Source organism: Puma concolor, chromosome A1, assembly GCF_028749965.1.
Source record: "Puma concolor isolate L17-30 chromosome A1, mPumCon1.1.hap2, whole genome shotgun sequence".
NCBI lineage: Eukaryota > Metazoa > Chordata > Mammalia > Carnivora > Felidae > Puma > Puma concolor.
In genome coordinates this window covers 100,638,347-100,661,020 of record NC_141667.1, presented here as the reverse complement: position 1 = coordinate 100,661,020, position 22,674 = coordinate 100,638,347, and the positions used below count along the sequence as shown (strand labels likewise).

Genomic DNA, 22,674 nt, shown 5'->3' with positions numbered 1-22,674 from the left:
TAAAAAAAAAAATTAAAAAAAAAAAAATAAAACTAAGTCTTCTCACACATCTTATTTGGATCTTGTAATCAACTGTGTTTGTAACCTAGGAAACCAGTTTGCTAGATGTATACAATATGAGTAAATAAACAAGCAATGAGGGTCTGCGGGGGCACCTCCATTTGTAAAGAGCATAAGCCTTTTGGCATTTATTTTGGCTGCCCCAGAAATTACGTTAATGTATTCTCTTCTTAGGAAAGTACAGGTGTGGAGAAATGAAAAAGGAAGTCCCATATTATTGAAGTGTAACTCTAAATTAGTGGTTCTCAACTTGGAGGGGGGGCGTTGTCAATTTTGTTCCCAGGAAATACTTGGAGATGTTTGGAGATACTTTTAATTGCCGTGGCTGAGGGGAGATATTGGCATTTAATGGGTAGAAGCCAGAGATAACTGCAAAACATCCTATAATCTCAGACAGCCCTCCACAACAAAAAATCACCTGGCCAAAAATGTCATAGTGCCACTGTTGATAAGCCTTGTTTTAAATGTACGTACTTTATAAAATTTACATTTCAGCTGTCACACTACGCGGTTAGTCTATTTAAATATTTGTAATTCCAGTATGAAAAAAATGCTTACCAATTTCTGCACTCGTTTTCCCAAGGAACAATGATGTACAATAACTAGTTGAGGTTCTTCAAAAAATGTGCCCTGAATACAATTCCACTCCTCAATTACCTTTCTCTACACATGAATGGTCTATATTCATTAATACTAAATCCATTTTCTACATGACCAAAAAAGAGGTCAGAAATATTTTTTATAGAAGATGAATCACATTTTGATAGGAGCTCTTTTTTTCCTAAGAGGTCATGCTTAATTTCAAAGCAGGCAACACTCAGAGATTTCAAGCACTAATCATAAAATCCAAGAGTCAGGAAATCAAACTGCCAACAACAGGAACTTCTGAAGCCATAAATTCCAAGTGGAGTCATCATTCCTCACAGGCAAAGAATCACTACTCACAGATGTAAATTTCCCCATAGAAAAGTTCATAATACTATGTCTTGTGACACGAAACTGACATGCCTAGGGCAGTTTGTGAGCATGCGTCATGGATTACACTCACAGTTGCACAGAATGCTCTGTAAAGTGTAAAAGGCCCAGAGTCAGTGACAATCTGGCCTTAGCACCAGTCTGGTCGTAAGCAAGAAGGTCAATAACTTCCCCTGGGGAATATTTGCACAGGAAGAGCTTCCCATCGATAAGAAGCTCGGAGAGCTGATGCCTATCATTATCCCCAAAGTACCACCTCCACCTGGGATTCTTTGTTTACATCTAGATCCTTCATTCATCTAGTGTGCCTGTTCCCAAGATTCGGGGATGCCACCCACTTCGAACCTGGAGCTCTTAGCATCGGGGCCATGCATCTTATCCTTAGGTTACAATTGTGTTTTTTAAATTCCACATATGAGTGAAACCATAGGCTATTTCTCTTTTTCTGACTTATTTTGCTTAGCATAATAGATTCTAGTTCCATCCACTTTGTTGCACATGGCAAGATTTCATTCTTTTTGCTTGCTGTGTAATATTCCGTGTGTGTGTGTGTGTGTGTGTGTGTGTGTGTGTGTGTGTGCATGTGTCTATAGATATACATGCATGGTGTGTATTTATATACACATTCACACACACAGACATGCACAGAGACCACATCTTCCTCATACATTCATCAGTTGATGGACATTTGGGCTCTTTCCATAATTTGGATATTGTTGATAGTGCTGCTATAAACATTGGGATGTGTGTGCCCTTTGAATCAGCATTTTTGATCCTTTGGATAAATACCTAGTACTACCATTGTTGGGTCATAGGGTAGCTCTATTTTTAATTTTTTGAGGAAACTTCCTACTGTTTTCCAGAGTGGCTGTACCAGTTTAATTCCCACCAGCAGTGCAAAAGTGTTCCTCTTTTTTTCCATATCCTCGCCAACATCTGTTGTTTCTGAGTTAATTTTAGCATTCTGAGAGGTATGAGGTGGTATCTCACTGTGGTTTTGATTTATATTTCCCTGATGATGAGGGATGTTGAGCATCTTTTCATGTGTCTCTTAGCCATCTGGATGTCTTCTTTGGAAAAATGTCTGTTCATGCCTTTTGCCGATTTCTTACTGGATTATTTGGTTTTCGGGTGTTGAGTTTGATAAGTTCTTTATAGATTTTGGATACTAACCCTTTATCCGACTGAGATAGCCAATGTTAACTGTTAGCTATTTCCTTTCACACTCTTCTCCTACGCATTGAGTATATGAGTCTAACTGCCTATAGCATCCCTAAAGGTTCCTGATAAAGTCTCTGATAGTCTGTTTCATGCACATATGCACCTATATTATTTTATACAGAGAAAATATTTCAAATAAGGTATATATATTGGGATTCTTTTTATAACTTCAGTCTTCTCTGTTTTTTTCTTTTTTGTGTACATACTCCTTCTCCAGTGACTACATTTAACAATGCAGAGTATGTGTGTTTGTATCTGTACTTTTCCTCATACTCATAACCATATCCATCTAGGTATTGAGCATCTATCTACCTATGTACCCACCTTTTTAAAATGTTTATTTATTTTTGAGAGAGGAGGGAGGGAAGGAGGGAAAGAGAGAGAGAGAGAGAGAGAGAGGGAGAGAGGGAGAGAGAGAATTCCAAGCAGGCTCCACACTGTCAACACAGAGCCCAATGTGGGGCTCACTCTCATGAACCTGAGATCATGACCTGAGCTAAAATTGAGAGTCAAATGCTTAACCCACTGAGCCACCCCGGTGCCCCTCCAACTCATTATTTTTTATGGCTGCCTGATGTGGTGTCACGGTTCCCTAATGTGTTCAGCATTCCTATTATTAATGGACATTTACCTTTGCTCTCATTTTTAAGGGTTACAGTTAATATCCTTGTTTATATAACATTAGGTCCTAAAACTCATTTTCAAGGGATAGATTCCCAGTAGTAGAATTGCTTGTTGAATTTAAAATTTCGGTAGATGTTGCCGAATTGCTGAAACCAAAGTGGTTCATTTCCACTAATACCTTAAGAGAGCACCTTTTTGGGGGTACACTTTTTCAATTGGTTTAATTGCCTTCTTCTTGTTGATTTGTAAGAGGCTTCATGTATTAGAGAAAGTAACCACTTATGTTTATTAAGATACATTTTGAAAAATCTATTTATTGACTTCATCAGTCTTTCCTTTTGTAACTTGTAGATCAAGACACTGTGTCTTACAGTCTAGATTTTCTTCTAATATATGTACTTTTTGTGTGCTTTTTTACATGTATAATATGATACAAGATTTGATTTTATTTTCTTCCCTATGGAGAACCACTTGTCCTTGCACCATTTAAAATGTATTCCTCTCCCCCATAGAATTGAAATATTACATTTACTGAATATTAAATTTTCTCCCTATTTCTTAATTTTCAAGATTTCAGTATTAACTTGGTCTTTGTTGACTGAAATAATATGTTGTGGCTCATCCGAGTGATACTTCTCTTTTCTCTTCTTGGGGAAGCACGGCTTGACAGTAATTCACCTTGCAGCCTGGTCTGGAAGTCTTGAGATCATGCTCATGCTGGTTAGAGCTGGAGCAGACCAGAGAGCCAAGAATCAGGTGGGATGTGGGTTACTCCTGAAAATAGTCCTCACTGTACCAATGTGTGTTGGGGAAGTCTTAAGATTGTTGTGTAATTATGTCCTTTACCTTGGCTCTCTTCAGGATGGAATGAATGCCCTCCACTTTGCAGCTCAGAACAATAATGTACGCATTGTGGAGTACCTCATTCAAGATCTGCACTTGAAGGACCTGAACCAGCCCGATGAGGTATGTTTGCTCTGGTAGGATAGGTCCCGTGTACACATCCACCTACCTTCCTCTTTCTTCCTACTCCTCCTAGAGCTGCCAAAGCATCCAGCACAGACAGACCTGGCCCTGTACCCAGCTCCTCTGTCACTCTGGCAGACGGCAGAACAGAAGAGAAGTGTTGGTGTTGGTGGTGACCCTGGCATCTGCACGTGGGGAGGATGAGGAGTATTGAGGAAGCCGCTAAGTTCTTTTTTCCCCCTTTACTCTCTCATCCTGGTTGGGTGTAGACAGTATCCACCCTATTTTGTATTTAGAATTTATGCTTTCATTTTACTACATTATGCTTGGCCTTTTTGGAGTGTATTTGGCCCAAGTGTATGTAGTAATGAGCCATGGAATATAATGCAATTTTACTGTACTTGTCTACATTCCTTTTCTTTTCATGTGTAGATATATAATAATAACAGCTACCACCTGTTGAGTATTTATTGGTGTGCTAGGTACAAAGGAAAGCTATTTACTTACAGTATTTCATTGAGAAGTTGAGGGCCTGGTGTATATGGTTTAACAAATCTTTGCTAAATGAATGAATTCTCCTGTTAATTCCCATAATAATCCTATACAGCAGGATTTTGCTTATTTTTAATTTTTTTAATGTTTATTTATTTTTGAGAGAGAATGCAAATGGGGGAGGGGCAGAGAGAGAGGGAGACACAGAATCTGAAGCAGGCTCCAGCCTCCGTGCTGTCAGCACAGAACTTGACATGGGGCTCAAACTCACAAACTGTGAGATGATGACCTGAGCTGAAGTCGGACACTTAACTGGCTGTGCTGCCCAGGTGCCCTGGATTTTGCTTTTTTTTTTTTTCAATGCTTGTTTATTTTTGCAGGAGAGAGAGACAGAGCGGGGGGGTTGGTGCGGGGACAGAGAGAGGGAGACACAAGACTCTGAGCTGTCAGCACAAAGCTGTATGTGGGGCTTGAACTCACACACTCTGAGATCATGACCTGAGCCAAAGTCAGATGCTTAACCAACTGAGCAAGCCAGGTGCCGCGAATTTTGCTTATTTTTAAAGGTGATGAATTTGAGGCTCAGAAAGGCTGAGTACCTCATCCATATCCCAGAGTTGGACAGTGAGAGCCAGAATTTGAATTCAGGTCTTGCTGACCTCAGTCACCATGCTGTCCTGTCTCTCTTCTCAGATGACTGTGGACATTCCTTCTGTGTCATGAACTGTCTTTTCCCTGGAATATCTTCTTCTAGGCCTTTTTCATAAGGGAGTATACCCTGTGAGATTGAAGTTTTGATTTCAAATGGGACCTCTTTTTCACTGTGCCTACAATAGTGTCCATAAAAGTCTCTCCATAAATTAATCAGTAATACCTCATTTGACCTCTTGTAAAAAAACGTTCACATTCTTGTCTGACTCCAGTCTTAAAAACAACAACAACAACGGTAATTTGTTCAAATGAAGTCTATAAGTTTCTTTTACTTCCTCTGAGTATGACTGAGCATCTGTACATTTACAGCTTGGAGGCAGACAGACATGGGCTGTGGTCTGGGCATGTATTAGTTATACGGTTTTAAGCAAGTTCTCTGACTGCTGAAAGCCTCGGTATCTACAAGGGATAATTGGGGAGGCAATACCTCTATGGTTTGATATAGAGTATTGACATTTCCTCAATTTTATGTAAAAAATGCCTATGCCATTGAACTTCACTGTAAGCCATTCTACCACCCTTTTCTAATCAGATACCACCCCTAAGCCATTCTTATGTGGCAGTATTGGAACAGCCACTGTTGAGATGTTTAAATGAGTTAATGACTATAAAACACTTAGCAAAGAGTCTGGTACCTGGTAAGTGCTCACTAAATGTAGTTGTTATAACAGTAATCATAGGGCAAAATGCATTGTCTGATTTCCTCAAAATCATAATCATAGATAGCATCTAGTGTCACAGTGCGGACATTAGATCATTCTGGTTTGATTGATGCTAGGTAGGGATGTGACCTGTGAATGAATTCCACTCAATTCCATTCAGCAGATATTTGGTATCTCTGAGACACATGACGGTCTTCCTTTTCAGTGGGCTCCAGCTGCTTTGACAGGAGACAGCTGTGTATGGGAGGATCAATAGGCTGAAGGGACTCAAACACCAAAGCAGGTTTGTGGGGTGCCTTCATATCTGGAACTTCTGCTGGCCAGCAGCCCTCTTGCCCACCGTCTCTGTAGCTGACTCTGGGGTTGTCCTGTCCCACCCCTCTTCCTCCTCCTCTGTCTGGTGGGAAAAAGACTGGGGAGCCCTGGCAGCAGACTGTGCAGAACCACATGTCCAACCGAGAGATCTTTTTTAAAAAATTTTTAAATGTTTATTTATTTTTGAGAGAGAGAAAGAGCATGAGTGGGGATGGGGTAGAGAGAGAGGGAGACAGAATCCATATCAGGCTCCAGGCTCTAAGCTGTCAGCACAGAACCCACGAGCTGCAAGATCATGACCTGAGCTGAAGTCTGACACTCAATTGACTGAGCCATCTAGGTGCCCCCCCCCCCCACTGAGAGATCTTAAAATTAAGATGGATTCAGAGACATATGAGGAATGAACAAATAAATACTCCACTGGCTCATTTGGGAGAAAGGAATCTCTGAATCCAATTTTAGTTTTAAAGAAACCTAAGTGGATCAATGCAAAAGACAAAGTCTACTCTTTTTCTGAGATCTGTGAGTGGGGTTCAAGGATGTTGGCAAAATCCAGTATGAAGTGGGATCAGGAGCTCAGGATCTATTAATTCATCTTTGGATTTTCCATCTGTGTTTACTTAAAAGTATTGTGGAACTCATTGAATGCATTTGATAGAAAAAACTGCTTCACCCTCATAGCTGACCCTCTTGCCTACTTTCTTATCGGCAGAATGTGATTGAGAGCCTGTTTACCTGACCAGTATTAGTAAGATTGTTTTCTCTAGCCCAGAGGGAACTCCAAAAGCTAACAAGGAAAGCCTTATAGGGAGGCGGTCTTTATTAATAAAAGGGATGTCACTAGGCCCAGGAAAGTGTGGGTGGGGATGGGAGAGATGGAAGACATGGAAAATACTTTGAGGTTTCTTTCATGTCCATAGCTTGGGAAATCATGTGTCCTCTCCAGGGGAGAGAGAATAGAGCAGCCGGGAGAAGTTTTGGGTGAAGTAGTGTAGATGTTCTGAATCTACGTGTAAACTTCCATCTAGTGGTCAAAAATAAGCACTCAAAATGTTTGGAGTGGAGCAGCGACACAGAAAGGAATGGCTTTAGAGTATATGCACAGTTGTTGAATCTAAGAGTTTGGTGGTACAATGTAAGGTTGGTTTCAGCTGCATACTTAATGGGAACTTCCATTGGTTCAAATGAATATAGTAAGTCTTTAGAGGTCAAAATGCAAAGAAGCGTCCCGTTTTGGAGTGTTGGGAATAATGAGCATGAGAGGATTTGAAAAGATAGATTTTCTTGTATGGACCTGAGGCCAATATTTAAGGGTTCCAGTGTGCAAGGGGAGAGCTCATCCTACCCACCCTAGGTCCATGACTGCATATTTAACACACTGCTCCTTCAGTAGTTTTTACTTCATGGCAACTTACTTTTCCCTCTCCAATCTCTAGTTATTAAGGAATCTCCTGGTGTTTTCCTTATGTTGGGGTTCTGTTGTGAGGGTCCCAGGATAAGGAGAGTTGCCATGGGGTGTAGACCTACACGCAAGGCACTGGAGGACTTTGTGCTGGGTCCTCCCTGGCCTCCTCTCAGAGGCTCTCCAGGGCACCACCTCCGGGATCTCTATGGGCAAGAAGAGTCAGTTTGGACTTCAGGTGCCTATTGAATGGCTGTTTATGAAATCTTTGTTTAATTTGGTAACTTGTCAAATTTGATAATCCTGGTAGTAAACTTCATAATGAAAAATAATTTCAAAAACATTTTTAATGTTTATTTATTTGTTGAGAAAGAGAGAGACAGAGCATGAGAAGGTGGGGGTGGGGGTTGGAGAGAGAGAGGGAGCCACGAAATCCAAAGCAGGCTCCAGGCTCTGAGCTGTTAGTGCAGAGCCTGACGCGGGGCTTGAACTCATGGACCATGAGATCATGACCTGAGCCCAAGTCGGAAGCTTAACTGACAGCCACCCAGGTGCCCCCAAAATAATCTCAAATTAACAATTTTAACCCCTTAGATTTGTTCACATGCAAACAATTTAAATGCATTGAATTAAAACATGTTAGGTTAAATATACATTGTGTTAATAAAGGAAAAAGGAATTCTAGCCCCTTCTTATGCTCATTAATCAAGGAAGGCAATCAGCATCCTGAGCTGGGAGGCATTGTGATTTGTCTTCAGCTTGGGGCTCTGACACCACTATTCCATTGCCCTGACTGAAAAATCTCCCTGCCTTGCAAGTGGGCAGGAGTCCTGTGAGGCTGCACTGCATAGAGGTCGACTTGAACATCATTTTAAAAGGATTGGATGGGTAAAAAATGAAATGAGACATGGTAAGAAACAGTATTTAAACAGGAAAAAGACAAGTATTTTTAAAGTTCTTATTTTTCCTAATAACATGTACTAAGATGAGAGAAAAGATTTATATCTCATTTTACTGTCACTTCTTCCTTATTTATGTTGCCTTTTGGTACGTTTCTAAAATATAGATTACTTTAAATGCCCTTATTTTGTGTAATTTCACGTTCACATTTTTTTTCCCCTTGATAATCACATTTTTAAAGGGCATCCAAAGTTGAAAGTAATAGCTGTTTTCTTGGTGAGGAAAAATGTTTCAACTCTGATAACCTCCCATTTCTTCCCAGACTAGGCTTTCTTTGTGGGTGAGTCCTCTGTCACTTTGTTTAGCCATGCAGAAATGCAAGCCTTTGTATTAGCCAAGGGTAAGAGTAAGGCCTTTTTAAAGTTCAACGGACCCCTGGTACTTGTAGTAGTATCCGTTCCCATACTACTAAATATGTATCTGTGAAACTTCTTTCTGCGATGAGTGATAAAAATCCAGTTTAATCTAGATTAAGCAATTTATTTATTTATTCCTAACTAAAAAGTTGGAGGCTGTATCTGAATGGCTTCAGACACGGCTGGATCCAGCCCCCCCCCCCTTTTTTTTTCTCCCTCTCCAACTCTCGATTGTCTCTGTTGGCATTATTGGTACTCTCCACAAGGTGGGAAAGATGGCTGCTAGCAGTTTCAAGATATTCTTGGGGATATTCTTATGGATTTTTATTCATAAGAAAGAAAATTTCTCTCATTAAATGATCATATATAGGGTGCCTGGATGGCTCAGTCATTTAAGCGTCCTACTCTTGATTTCAGCTCAAGTTATGATCTCACAGTTCGTGAGTTCAAGGCCCATGTCAAGCTCAGTGCTGACAGCACAAAGCCTGCTTGGAATTCTCTCATTCCCTCTCTCTCTTTGCCCCTCTCCTGCTTGTGCATGCATGTGTACACACTCTCTCAAAATAAATAAACTTTAGGAAAAAAATAAATGTGCATATATAAATCTCAGAAACAACTCTTTTCGGCCCTGCATGAATCATCTGCCTAATCCTGGACCAATCACTGTGACCAGCGTGGGTTAAAGTGATCACTTCATGTGGCGGGTGAAACCTGGCAGTTGACAGCACTAAATGGATAAATGGTGTCTGTATAAGTGGGGAAGTTCTCAAAAGGAAAATGAACCTGCTGTTACTAGAAGAAACATACACATAAAAGCAGTAAATGTCTACTCTGGGACACAACACCCTCATGTATCATTTATGGTTTCTGTGGTGGGTAAAGGGCTAATAAGACCCCTTTTGCTTCTGCCTGAGAATTTAAATTTTTTTTTAATGTTTATTTATTTTTGAGACGGGGAGAGACAGAGCATGAACGGGGGAGGGTCAGAGAGAGGGAGATACAGAATCTGAAACAGGCTCCAGGCTCTGAGTGGTCAGCACAGAGCCCGAAGCGGGGCTCGAACTCACGGACCGCGAGATCATGACCTGAGCCGAAGTCAGCCGCTTAACCGACTGAGCCACCCAGGCACCCCTTCTGCCTGAGAATTTAAACGTTAGTTAACTTTCTAGCTCTGTGTTACTGCAAACAAGATTAGCTTTGTTTATGATAAAAATGACCCCTAATTGGCAAATTGCATCTGGACTTGGAGGAACTACAGATGCACTATCATCACTGGGGGGAAGCCATATTTTGGGTTTGGGCTTCCCTGACTGTAATGACTTATAACTAATGGAGCACATCCCTTGTGGGGATCTGGAAACTATGCTTGGGGTATTTATTCCTGTGGGGCACCATCCTTCTAGACAGGGTGGCTCCAATGCCTGTCCACTGTAGATTTGTCACCTTGCAACTGAGCTATCACCTGGGGGGCCAAAGGCAGCAGCTCCTGGACAACTCTGTAGGGACATGGTATGAAGAGGAACGGCTGACCTTGGCCAGCTGTGGTTTGTGTCCTATATCTTCAGAGTAAAGTGGTGTCAGATGTGGCCGGTGATAATTCCGTTAATCTGAAATCTTTAATTGAAGCCAAAAAGACCCTCTGGTGGGCGTTGAAGTCACTCTCATAAATCTTTGAGATAAGGCAGTTGCTTTAAGGAAGCCCTGCTAGTGAGGGGTGACAGCAGCTCAACTCCAACTACTTAAAGGGAAAAAAAAAAAAAAAAAAGGAATTTATTGACTCATTCAGTTAGACACTTTAGGCACAGGCAATTTTAGTTATGTCTGAATCCAGCAGCACAAATGATGTCAACAGGGCTCTTGTCTCTTTTTCCATTTCCAGCTCTGCTCTCCACTGTGCTGGCTTTATTCTTAGGCAAATTGTCCTCATCAGGTAACAGGGAGGACTGCTGATGGCTTAGCTGCTGCTGATTCTAGACTACAAATAGAATGCGCAGAAAAATAATCCCACGGTTGACCCTGATTGGCCTGGCGTGGCATGTGACCATACCTGAACCAAACAGTGTGATCAAGGGATATATTGTGGAAGAGGCAGGAGCCTGTAATTAACAGCTCCACAAATATAGGCCACAGGCCCTCTAGAGGAAAAGATGATGGGCAGGAAACATCACCAGTGCTCTTTTCTCCCATCCCAGTGCATTCATGAACTTAAAAGGCTGCCTTCTTCATTTCTTGTCACCTGTCTCCCCACCCACAAGCACACATTCATGCTGAGTTAAGTACTCCCGCGTGTCACCAGGGTTCAATTCCTATATTTCATTATCATTGCTTGTATGTGTCCATTTTCCCTGTTGCACTCTGAGCTTTTTGAGGATGGGGCAGTGTATCTTTCATCCCAGCCACTCTATGGTTGAGCACAATATCTGGCATATTCATAGATGCTCAGTAATTGTGGAATAAATTAATGAATAATTTATAAAGGTATGTGACTAAATGTTTTCATGTAGTGTATAATCATGTCTCTCACATCTCTTTTTGTCATTTTTTTATATGAACCTTTCTCTTTTGTCTCCATTTGCATATATTTGAATAACCTAGATTCAATAATTTTTGGTCTATCATTTCCAAAATGTTGTTCATGGCTCAAGACTAAATTCTCTTCAATTAGGGGTCTAACTTGCTAACAGAAGACTGGGGGTCGAAGCAGTCTCTGTTCCTTCTCTTTGCCCTTCCTTAGTGACTTTATGAGAATGGCAATGAGAGTCAGGCCTTCCAGCATAGAAGCTTGGGGATGTAGGCCTCACTGGCAAACAGGTCTGGCTCAAGAATAATGAATTAGGTGAACTTTTTGGCACCATTTTGTTTCTCCAACTTCCATATATGTGTGAATGGAGAGCTCCATAGGGCTGATCCTCGTGGACATTTTGTTTTGCCATTTATTATTTCAACATTTTTCCTTTTTTTCCCAGTTATGGGGGAGTCATGTGCTGTTATCTCAAGTTAACAGTCTCCATGATCTTTTGATTACCCTGCATTAGCAGATCAGATAACAAATCTCAGATTCAGATTCAGGAACCTTCTTATAAAGAGGCTTGTATCTTGTTTTTCACATTTCAGACATTTTTCTAAGCCTTTGGTTAATAACACAGCAAGCCAATTTGTGTTTTCTTTATTTTTTTAAAGTTTATTTATTTATTTAGAGAGGGAACACGTGTGACCAGGGGAGGGGCAGAGAGAGAGGGAAAGAGAGAGAATCCCAAACAGGCTTTGTGCTGTCAGCACAGAGCCTGATAGGGGACTTGATCCCATGAACCATGAGATCATGATCCGAGTGGAAATCAAGAGTAGGTTATTTAACCGACTGAACTACCCAGGCACCCTCATGAGTGTTTTCTTTAAATGAAGAAAATACTTCTGTCTCCATTCCCCTCCCCTGCCCCCCAACTATCTTTTCTTCCTCCTTTAAAATATCTGGAGTTAGATAGGGCACCATCTGATGGGTGGCTCAGTTGGTTAAGTGTCCAACTTCAGCTCAGGTCATGGTCTCATGATTCATGGGTTCAAGCCTTATGTTGAGCTCTGTGCTGACGGCTCGGAGTCTGGAGTCTGCTTCGGATTCTGTGTCTCCCTCTCTCCCTCTTCCCTGCTTGTGCTCTGCCTCTCTCTGTTGTCTTGCTTATTCATTAAATGTATAATAAACACTGGAGGTTTGTGATTTATTTTCAGAAAGGAAGAAAACCATTTCTTTGGGCAGCTGAGAGGGGCCACATTGAAATGATAGAAAAACTTATCTTCCTTAATCTACATACTTCAGAAAAAGACAAGGTGAGTTGGACTTTTATTTCTTTGCTGAGAATGAGAGAAAGGGGGTGGTGACAGCTGGTATATAGATTTGGTGATGGCATTTTGGTCAGGAATAGACTTGTTCACTTGTTACTACAGTCAGAATAATGGAATATCCAGATGAAATGAACCCACTTTGGCAATGGATCATCCAGATTGCCAGTTTTCACCCAATAAATGTTTGTGAACTCAATAGATTACATGGATTTTTTCCACTGTCAATTCCAGTGCTCTTTGTCCCTTGAGGTCTGCTGAAGAGTCAGTCTTACCTGACTGGGGAGGGAAACCCTGATAGACACCCATATCTATATTCACATCTTTGATTATTTTCTTAGGAGAAATTCATATGTATACATAGAATTGTGGGCTCAAAAGTTCTACACATTAAATTGTTTGGTATACATTGCTAAAACTATCTCCCAGAAATTTGTCACCAGTTTATCTTCACATAGGTTATGTGAATTGCTTTTATTGTTTCACCTTTTGCTAGCAAATTAGCAGCAAAGGTAGAATGAGGGGGATGGATGGTGTTTTCCCACTTGTTGGAACAACTATGTCTTTTCATTTGAAACTGTAAAAAATTATAAATTTCACTTGAAACTGTGGATAATGTGGCCCACACTCTGGACCACAGCTTTAACCTAAATGAAACCCCTCAGAAAACTCATTACAGTCCTGACCATTGGAGGGTCATGTTGCTCAGTGCAGCGGACTCTATGGTGAGTTTGTCTCTGTTGCAGGAGGGAAATACTGCCCTGCACCTTGCAGCAAAGCATGGTCACAGTCCTGCGGTCCATGTGCTGCTAACCCAGCAGCAAGAAATAAATGAGATCAATGAGGTATGTGAAGGTGCTCGTTAGGGGTGGGCACAAGACTCAAAAGTGGAAGGGTGGGAGGAATGGCTTTCATGGGAGGAAAACAAAGATGTTAGTGCCACAGAGTGTAAAATGTGATGTTACAAGATTCCTTCTTTTTTCTCTAAAGTATCCCAGCAAGTCATTTGTTAGTCCATTCATTTATTTACCCATTGACTCAAAAAATATTTCTTGAATATGTACTCTATTCTGGAGAGAGTATGTATTCTTATTCTAGAAGTCTAAGGGCAAGAAGGGCATTCAAAAAGGTGGGAGCTGAGAGGGCCAAGGCATAGAGATACAGAAAGGCTGTGCTCACCAGGAGACCTTGACTTTGACTTGAAGATAGTGGAGACCTTGAAGGGTGTTAAGCAGCAGAGGGGAATGAGTTCTGTGTTGGTTACAGGTCTGTGACTGTCCCAGTGGTTTGAAGTGGGGGCTTGGTGCCTGCAGAGGCTGGAGGTGGGGACCCCAGTCAGGTGACAGTGGAAATTGCTGAAGCAAGAACTATGGAAAACCTGTCACCAGGGCACTTACAAGGAGCAAATAGGATGAAGCAATAGGAGGAGGCAGAGGCCACAGGATTTGTGACCAGAATTAGGGAGAGAGAAGACTTTCTGATACCTGACTCACTGGTTTGGACTACTGGGAGGGTGGGGTGCCCCCCCTAAGCTGTGAGCACAGGGCAGAGTATGTGGGTGAGATCAGTAACGAGGGTTTTGAACGGGTTTGTGATGAGGCACCTGGGAGGGGGGCAGACATTCAGGTGGGGACCAGTGGGGAGATAGAAACTATCTGGGGTTCAGTGGAGGGTAAGGAGATAGAAACTGGGCATAAGGCTTACGTGGAGAAGTTGTGCCAGGGAGGCAGATCTGCTCTAGGTGGTCACTTTAAACCTTTGAGTCAATGATTTTTGGACTGGCTCTTTGGAAACTCAGGTGAATGGAGTCCTCTTGGACTTCATAGTTTAACTTTCTGATAAATTCTAAACTTAATACCTCTCTGAGCAATACTCTAAGAGGTAATATAATCATTGAAGACATCGATGACTGTGAGGTATATCATTATTTTATGTAACACTAAGAAAAAATAATGCTGCCAATTAAAATGACACAGAACAGCAGCTTTTTTGTCCTTTAGAATAGTTTATACTTATGGAAAGAGTTTCTTAGATGTTTACCTTAGATTTTTTATTATACACATATAAAGGAACAAATAAATAAGTTGGTTCGTAAACTTCACACTGAGCTTGATTCTTACTCAGTCTTGATGTCCTTGCTTTTTGAAACAAAATACAGTCCTCTGTGCCTTCAAAGGTGCTTGCAATGCAACATTTCTTTAAGGTTACCCTATATGGTTTCTGAGATTTAAGCCAACACCCATTCTGATTTCATACACATGACAAGCAGTGACAGCATCACATATACTACCTGGTTGACTAAGATTGTGAGATGCATCCTGATCTCAGATAAAACAAGATGGGACTTAGTACTGGTGGCTTTTGACCATAAAACTAGCAACCTAATGGAAAGGGAAGGCTATGAAAGGGAGTATATGTGATGCCTGGGCCAAGTCTGTATTCCCTTTGGACCAGAGAAGCCCACCAGGCTAGTCCCATGCATCCCCGGATCTGGGCACCCAGAGATTGAAAGCAGGGCTCTGACTGTGTGGGTCAGGTCCTGGCTCCGTCGCTCTTCTAGGTAAGTGATCTTGGGCTCAGCACATAGCCCCTCTTAGCCTCAGTTTACTCATCTGTCAAATAACCTCATAAGGCCATAGTGAAGTTTAAATGTGAAGGCTGTGGCACACACTTAGCACCTGGAATAGTGCCTGGCACACGGTAGGCATGTAATAAGTGGCATCTGTTATCATTGGTGTTATCTTGGTGCAATAAATGGGATCATAGTTATCATTTGTTGTTGTTGTTTTTTAAGTTTGTTTATTTTGAGAGAGAGAGAGAGAGAGAGAGAGAGAGAGAGAGCACAGTCAGGGGAGGGGCAGAGAGAGAGAGAGAGAGAGAATCCCAAGCAGGCTGTATGCTGCCAGCACAGAACACAATGTGGGGCTCGAACTCACGAACCGTGAGATCATGACCTGAGCTGAAGTCGGACACTTAAGTGATGAACCATACAGGCAGCCTCATGGTTATCCTTTGTATCAGTGGTATATTATTATCCTCATTTTTTCTTTTCAAGTTCTTGGGAGAATTTAAGCCAAGCTTTCTTTTTTGTATTTTTGTAAGTTGATTTATTTATTGAGAGAGAGAGAGAAAGAGAGAGAGCATGAGTGCACACAGGGGAGGGGCGAGAGAGGAGGGAGAGAGAGAATCCCAAGCAAGCTCTGCACTGAAAGCTCCATCCCATGAACCATGACATCATGACCTGAGCCAAAATTGAGAGTCAGACACTTAACTGACTGAGCCACCCAGGCGCCCAAGCCAAGCTTTCACTTGAGGATCATGGACAAAAATAGAGCCTTCATTTGTTTACTTTAGTGTGTATTCAGTCTTTTCTGACCGTCTGGCATAATAATGATCAGTTTTAATTGGTTTAACTTATTTAAAGATCTCAGGAATTTGGTCTTCTTAAATACAAGTTACGAATGATGTGTGAGAAACGTGAGGAAAAAAAAATCACCTAGAATAAATCTTAGGTGTGATTAGCCTTCACAAATCAATATAGAGATCAAGTCCTATAGTCACAGGATTTAATTTAAAGTCTTGGTCATGCTTGCCCAGCTGTGTTTTAATACTTTACCACTGGAATGTGTGCACTTGGATTTTATCCACCATTTAGCTATTTTTGAGTTAGGGCCCATTAGAGAGAGCTCATAAAGTCCAACACACTGTAATTGCAGATTATGATAGGTTTCATCTTCAGAGAATGAAGTGTCTAGTGATAATATCAGCCCTTTGAATAAGGCCCATAATCTTTATACAGTCATGGGCTGCCTACGTTTCCTAATGTAAGCTGTTGCCAGACCAGTTGGAGTGATCCATGTGAATATAATCTAGCGGGGCTGTCTCTAAATAGTCTTGGAAGCAAACTCTCCTATCAGTAAGGAAATACGGGCATGCATCTGTCATATGCACATTTATAATTAAACTAATACTTTACAAAATATATGCCAGAAATATACATTTTAAAAATTTAAGATAAAAATAAATAGTAGTTTTGTATTTTCTCCACACTGAAATGATTATTTTAGAGATACCAGATATATTTTCCTTCCATTTTTTTTGTGTTCCTGTGCATATATCTTCTTATTGGTTGTCCAGAGTTCATATGACTATTCTTTAGCTCTTGGATATTTTATTTTATTTTATTTTATTTTATTTTATTTTATTTTATTTTATTTATTTATTTTTTTAAATATATGAAATTTATTGTCAAATTGGTTTCCATACAACACCCAGTGCTCATCACAGCAGGTGCCTTCCTCAATACCCATCACCCACCCTCCCCTCCCTCCCGCCCCCCATCAGCCCTAAGTTTGTTCTCAGTTTTTAAGAGTCTTGGACATTTTATTTATATCCTTTTTTCTTTTCTTAAAAATTAGGCTGTCATGAGCCTCTTTGTATAAAAACCATAGTCTGAATTCCTCACCATTTCCTTTAGGTATATTCTTAAAGGGAGGATTGTTGGGTCACAGATACAAATGTTTATTAGGCTCCTGATATGTTAAAGATGTGAATTCTTGGGGCGCCTATGTAGCTCATTCGGTTGAGCATTGGATTCTTGATTTCAGCTCAGGTCATGATCCCAGGTTCATGGGATAGAGTCCTGCATCTGGCTCAGTGCTGGGAGCACAGAGCCTGCTTGGGATTCTCTTTCTCTGTCTATCTGTTTCTGTCTGTCTCTCTCTCTTCCCCTCTGCCCCTCTTGGAGTGTGCGCACACATGATCTCTCTCTCAAATAAAAATTTAAAAAAAAATTTTTAAATGATGTGCGAATTCTTTCCTTCACATTTTTCACTAATGCTTTTCCCACTGTGGTTTGCCATTTGGCATCTCTTTTCCAGGAAAATGAGAAGGCATATTATGAGGAGAAATTCCTCTGTAACAGATGGCTGTCCCAGACACTCATGTAAAGCAAGCTGGATATAGTTTTTCCATCTCATTGGGATGGGAACATTGGTTCCATGCCCCTGCATCCCTCTTGACATGATTGTTCATATCTAATTAGCTATAAGTAAAACCATTTGAACTTATCCTAATGCATTTTTAAGCAGAATAATGCCCATGGGGGGGAAATGTTTAGGGAATGAGAAGGGATTCTGCATTTTTTCCCAAAATTTTCAGGAAAGAATCTGCATGAGAAAGGGATAATATCCAAGTGGCTTTTGTGTGATACCAGTTCTTTCCTTTTTTTCTGTGTTTTGGCCTAAACTAAGCTCTCACTTTACCCTACTAGCATTTATCATAATGAGTTTCCAGAAACTTAATTACTGAGAAAGAGTATTACTGTGTTGTTGTTGTTTTTTTTTAATGACACACAATCGCTTAAATCAGTTTTAAATGTTAAAGCTATACTTGGTACAAATGTGCTTCTGTTTGTGTGTGTTTCACACTGAATTATAATTCATATTTCCGTGATTATCTTGCTTAATAGGCTGTTACCTTCTTGTGGGCAGGATTTGTGTGTGTTTGTCATTTCAATCCCAAAGCCTTTGCCCAACAGGCAGTAAGTGTCCAATAAATGTTTCGGAGATAAAATAGTAAAGATTAGGAGTATAATGGTGGATGAAAACCCTGTAAGGAGGCAGAATAACAAGATCCGTATGGGTGCAGGCTTTGGAGCCAAACATCCGGATTTGCAGCCTAGCTTTGTCACTTTTCAGCTAAGGTTTAATTTCTTTATCTGTAAACAGGGATATTAATCCTGACCTCGTAGGGTTGTGCATTTAACTCTGCCAAGGCATATAGTCTTGGCAATATAAGTTGTCATATAGATGCTCAGTAAATGCTATCCATTAAGAGTAATGCACAAAAGGTATAGAGAAAGCATGCTGTTCCTCAAGTAATTTTATTTCATGTCAAGGGGCAATTAATTTTAACTTTTTTCCTTTTATTTATTTATTTTTTTTTAAGAATGGAGAAACACCATTCTTTCTGGCTGTTAAAGGAGGTCATGAAGAATGCAGCAAAGTGCTCCTGACAGCAGGAAGTGATATCAACATTCCAAATAAGGTATGTGCTCCATGCCATGTTCGCTCACACAGTGGAGGGGGACTCAAAATGTTCTTTGAGTAATCTGGTCCTGCATTGATCCACTCACTAGGCCTTTGTAGAATTAATATTTATAATTTTGGAAAACAGGGGCAAGTGGAACAGATAGTTGTTGTTCTCAAGTACAGAGACATTCTCACTGTACCTTGATTTCTCCCTAACAACTATACATGCCTGGCTTATACACAGTAAGTACAAAAAAAAATATTGTGTGGAAGCCTACGTGGTCCGTCTGGAACCTGAAGAGGATAGGATGGAGCCTTCTTGTAAATACAGAATGCTTTTGTATTCATGGTGTTAAGATCCTTTGTCACCTATCTTCTTTTTTTGGTGGGGAAATTAGAATTTAGAAAAGTTAAGGAACTCATTCAGGATTATCTGACCAGTTGGTGGCAGTGCGGAGGATTCTAACCACGGTGATGGCCTTGCCTTCCAGATGGTTTTACTTTCTTATTCTATTTTTCTAAATAATTTTAAATTGCAATGAAAATAACAAAAAATCAGAATAGTACCAAAGGATATATGATGACAAGTGTCATATTACAACTATACATCCCAATTTCTCCTCCCTAGAATTAATGTAATTAATAGCTTATCTTGCAGGAATTTTCCATGCATTTACATGGAAAATGTACACGTGTGTAAGTACTGGCACCACAGAGATGATAGCACACTGCATGTGTCTGCTGCTCTGCACCTTGTTTATTTTTTAAGTGCCCAAAATGTTGGAGCTCTCTCCATAGCAGAGCAGTGTATAGGCACACCTTAAAGATATTGCAGGTTTGGTTCCAGGCCACTGCGTACCATAATAGAGTGAGTGAAATGAATTCATTGGTTTCCCAGTTCATGTAAGAGTTAGGTTCACATTACACTATAGTCTGTTAAGTGTGCAATAGCATTATGACCCCCCAAAACAGTGTACACACCTTTATTACAAACTGCTTTATTGCTGGGGTGCCTGGGTGGCTCAGTCGGTTAGGCATCTGACTCTTGATTTTGATTCAGGTCATGATCTCACGGTTCATGAAATGGAGCCCCACATCGGGCTCTGCCCTGACTGCATGGAGCCTGGTTGGGATTCTCTCTCTCTCTCCCTGTCTCTCTACCCTTCCCCTGCCCTCTGTCTCTCAAAAAAAAAAAAAATAAATAAAAATAAAAAAAAATATTTTATTGCCAAAGAATGCTAATAACTATCCTCTACATTTTCAGTGAGTCATAATCTTTTTGCTGATGGAAGTTACCTCCCCACTGAAGGTATGCCTATAGAGACAATTCCTTTTCAAATGGTACAAAGTTAAACACTAGAATCAAGAATAAAGTCCCAAACCAGTAATGTTTTATATTCTTGTATTCTGCGGGTGGAAGTGTACTTTTGTACAATGCTTTTGGAAAAAAGCATTCTGTCACTTTTCCTTCACCCAGGCTTGAGAAATTCTGTTAAGGGAATAACCTTGGAAAAAGCTACATGCATTAAGATAGATAATAAAGTTACTTCCAGTGGCTGAGAATTAGATACAACCTATATATGCAATGAAGTCTATAGGAAAGCCACATAAAAGTTTGCTGCACCTTTTTCTTGGAATATCATGTTGCTATTAAAAAATATTAGGGGCGCCTGGGTGGCTCAGTCGGTTAAGCAGCCGACTTCGGCTCAGGTCATGATCTCGCGGTCCGTGAGTTCGAGCCCCGCGTCGGGCTCTGTGCTGACGGCTCAGAGCCTGGAGCCTGTTTCAGATTCTGTGTCTCCCTCTCTCTGACCCTCCCCCATTCATGCTCTGTCTCTCTCTGTCTCAAAAATAAACGTTAAAAAAAAATTTAAAAAAAAATTAATGATTGGGGTACCTGGGTAGCTCAATCAGTTAAGCATCTGACTTCAGCTCCAACAGTGATCGGGTTTGAGTCCCACGTCTGGCTCTGTGCTGACAGCTCGGACCCTGGGGCCTGCTTTGGATTCTGTGTCTTATTCTCTATCTCTCCCCCACTAAATATATTGCAATATTGAAAAATGTTTATGATAGAACCCTAATAGAGAAACAGTATGTGTTTATACATACATTTTCACTGTCTAAAATTTACATTTCCATGGACAAGATTGCGGGAGAGAATGGAAAATGAAGATACTATGAGTTGATTCCCACTGATGTTGCAGGCTTATCTATGCAGTAAATGAACCTCACATTAATAATTCATGGGGCCCACGAAATCCTCAGAATGTAGAGAGCTGTGCTGTTGTTCAGGCATTCCCAAGTGCTTCCCTGCCTACCCCCCCTACTATCTACAGCCACCCTGGAGTCCCTGGGAAGGCCTCCCTCATTATCAGGGTCCTTTGAGCTCATTCGTTTTGGCTGACTCCATCATTCTATACCCTCCCTCCCTTCTGTACTTAATTTTGTTTGGCCCCCAGAGAGGTTTTGCTTTGTAATGGTTTTCACATGCTCACATTCTCACTCCCACCCACCCCGACCTCGCCTAGGAGTACAGGCCCCACATTGTCCATATCCTTATAGTCTTGGCCTCATCAAGGCAGCCCAGAAATTGTTCTGAGTCCATTTTTGAGCTTTTACATTTTCTTGAGTTTTCCCCTGAGTTCATTAGCACACTTCCTAGATGAACAGCCTAACCCAGCAAAGACCCTGGGGGAATAAACTGTGTGCACCAGGAAGCATGCAGCACGGACACATTACTACGGGGCAAGTTAGACTATTTTGCTCTTCCATCTGTAGGTGATTACTGTGTTTGATCTTGGAAATGCTTCACCTGTTGACATTGATTAGTCTTGCCCTCCAGGAGCAAGGTCTATCCATCCATCCATCTGTTCCTTCCTTCCTTCCTTCCTTCCTTCCTTCCTTCCTTCCTTCCTTCCTTCCTTCCTTCCTTCCTCTTTATTTATTTTTGAGGGGGGAGGGGGAGAGAGAGAGAGAGAGAGAGAGAAAGAGAGAAAGAGAGAATGCACAAACGGGGGAGGGGCAGAGAGAGGATCTGAAGCAGGCTCCACACGGAGAGCAGACAGCCTGATGTGGGGTTCAAACTCATGAACCGTGAGATCATGACCTGAATCGAAGTTGAATGCTTAACCAACTAAGCCACCCAGGTGCCCCTGGGTCATTTCTGAGAAGGTGATTGGAGAGAATTGATTTAGCTATGAGCAGAGACTTCCTCCATTTGTGCTGGATGTAATACTGCCCAGAGTTTGGTCAATAGATGCTCTTCAGGGTCATACTAAATGCCTCTGGTCCAGTGAAGACTTTTGTAGACCTTAACAACTCATTTCTGGAGACCCCACCCTCATATCCTATCAAACATATTTAAATGCCCCAACATTCCACATTAATTTTTTTTGCTGTAAATTATTTTCAAAGACTTTTTTATTGGCTGTGATAAACTCCCCTAATTTATGACTGACGCTGGTTTCTTAGAACTCTCTACATAGTTGGGAATTAGAGGAGGTGAAAAAAATTAACCTACAAATTGTTACAAATGTAATGAATATTTTATGACTGTTACATTTAACAGTCAATGAGGTATGAATATGTCAATTAAATATTTATTCACTTCAAGTTCCTGGTTTTCTTTTGGTATCTTGGAATCAATAATTTTTTTGCTAAAGATTTTAAACATTTCTTTGGCTCCTAAAAAGTCTGTAAGCCCTGTACACAGTGCCTATAGTGCCTCTGGGGTAAAGTGCTGGAGTGCCACAGCTCTTCCTACTACGTTCTGGCTTCAGGTTCTTCACAAACTTGTTTCTGATTTAGATCTTTTCATTCGGGCACTTCTTACCATTCTGATCTCGGTCCAAATTTCACCCCACCTGGGAGGATTTTCTTGATCACTCACCAGAAAGTAGCCATCCAGCCCTGCTGTTTTACTTCGTTTTGTTGCACTTATTATTAGCTGATATTATTCTAATAACATCTAGATTTAGTAAATGGATTTATTCTCCCATCTACGGATTCACTGATCTACCAGTCTGCCAATCTATAGATCAGTTGATTGTCCACCTCTACTGGAA

The 22,674-nt window shown here is 40.9% G+C and overlaps 1 protein-coding gene across 1 annotated transcript in view; it reads left to right on the top strand.

Annotated features, from left to right (window-relative positions):
* ANKDD1B (ankyrin repeat and death domain containing 1B) overlaps window positions 1-22,674 on the top strand; it is a 63,617-nt gene that overhangs the window by 18,750 nt on the left and 22,193 nt on the right. Inside the window, exons 4-8 of the mRNA XM_086698692.1 lie at window positions 3,538-3,636; window positions 3,742-3,846; window positions 12,468-12,566; window positions 13,325-13,423; window positions 18,528-18,626. Coding sequence (XP_086554818.1) covers window positions 3,538-3,636; window positions 3,742-3,846; window positions 12,468-12,566; window positions 13,325-13,423; window positions 18,528-18,626 — 501 coding nt within the window. The remainder of the gene's footprint in view (window positions 1-3,537; window positions 3,637-3,741; window positions 3,847-12,467; window positions 12,567-13,324; window positions 13,424-18,527; window positions 18,627-22,674) is intronic.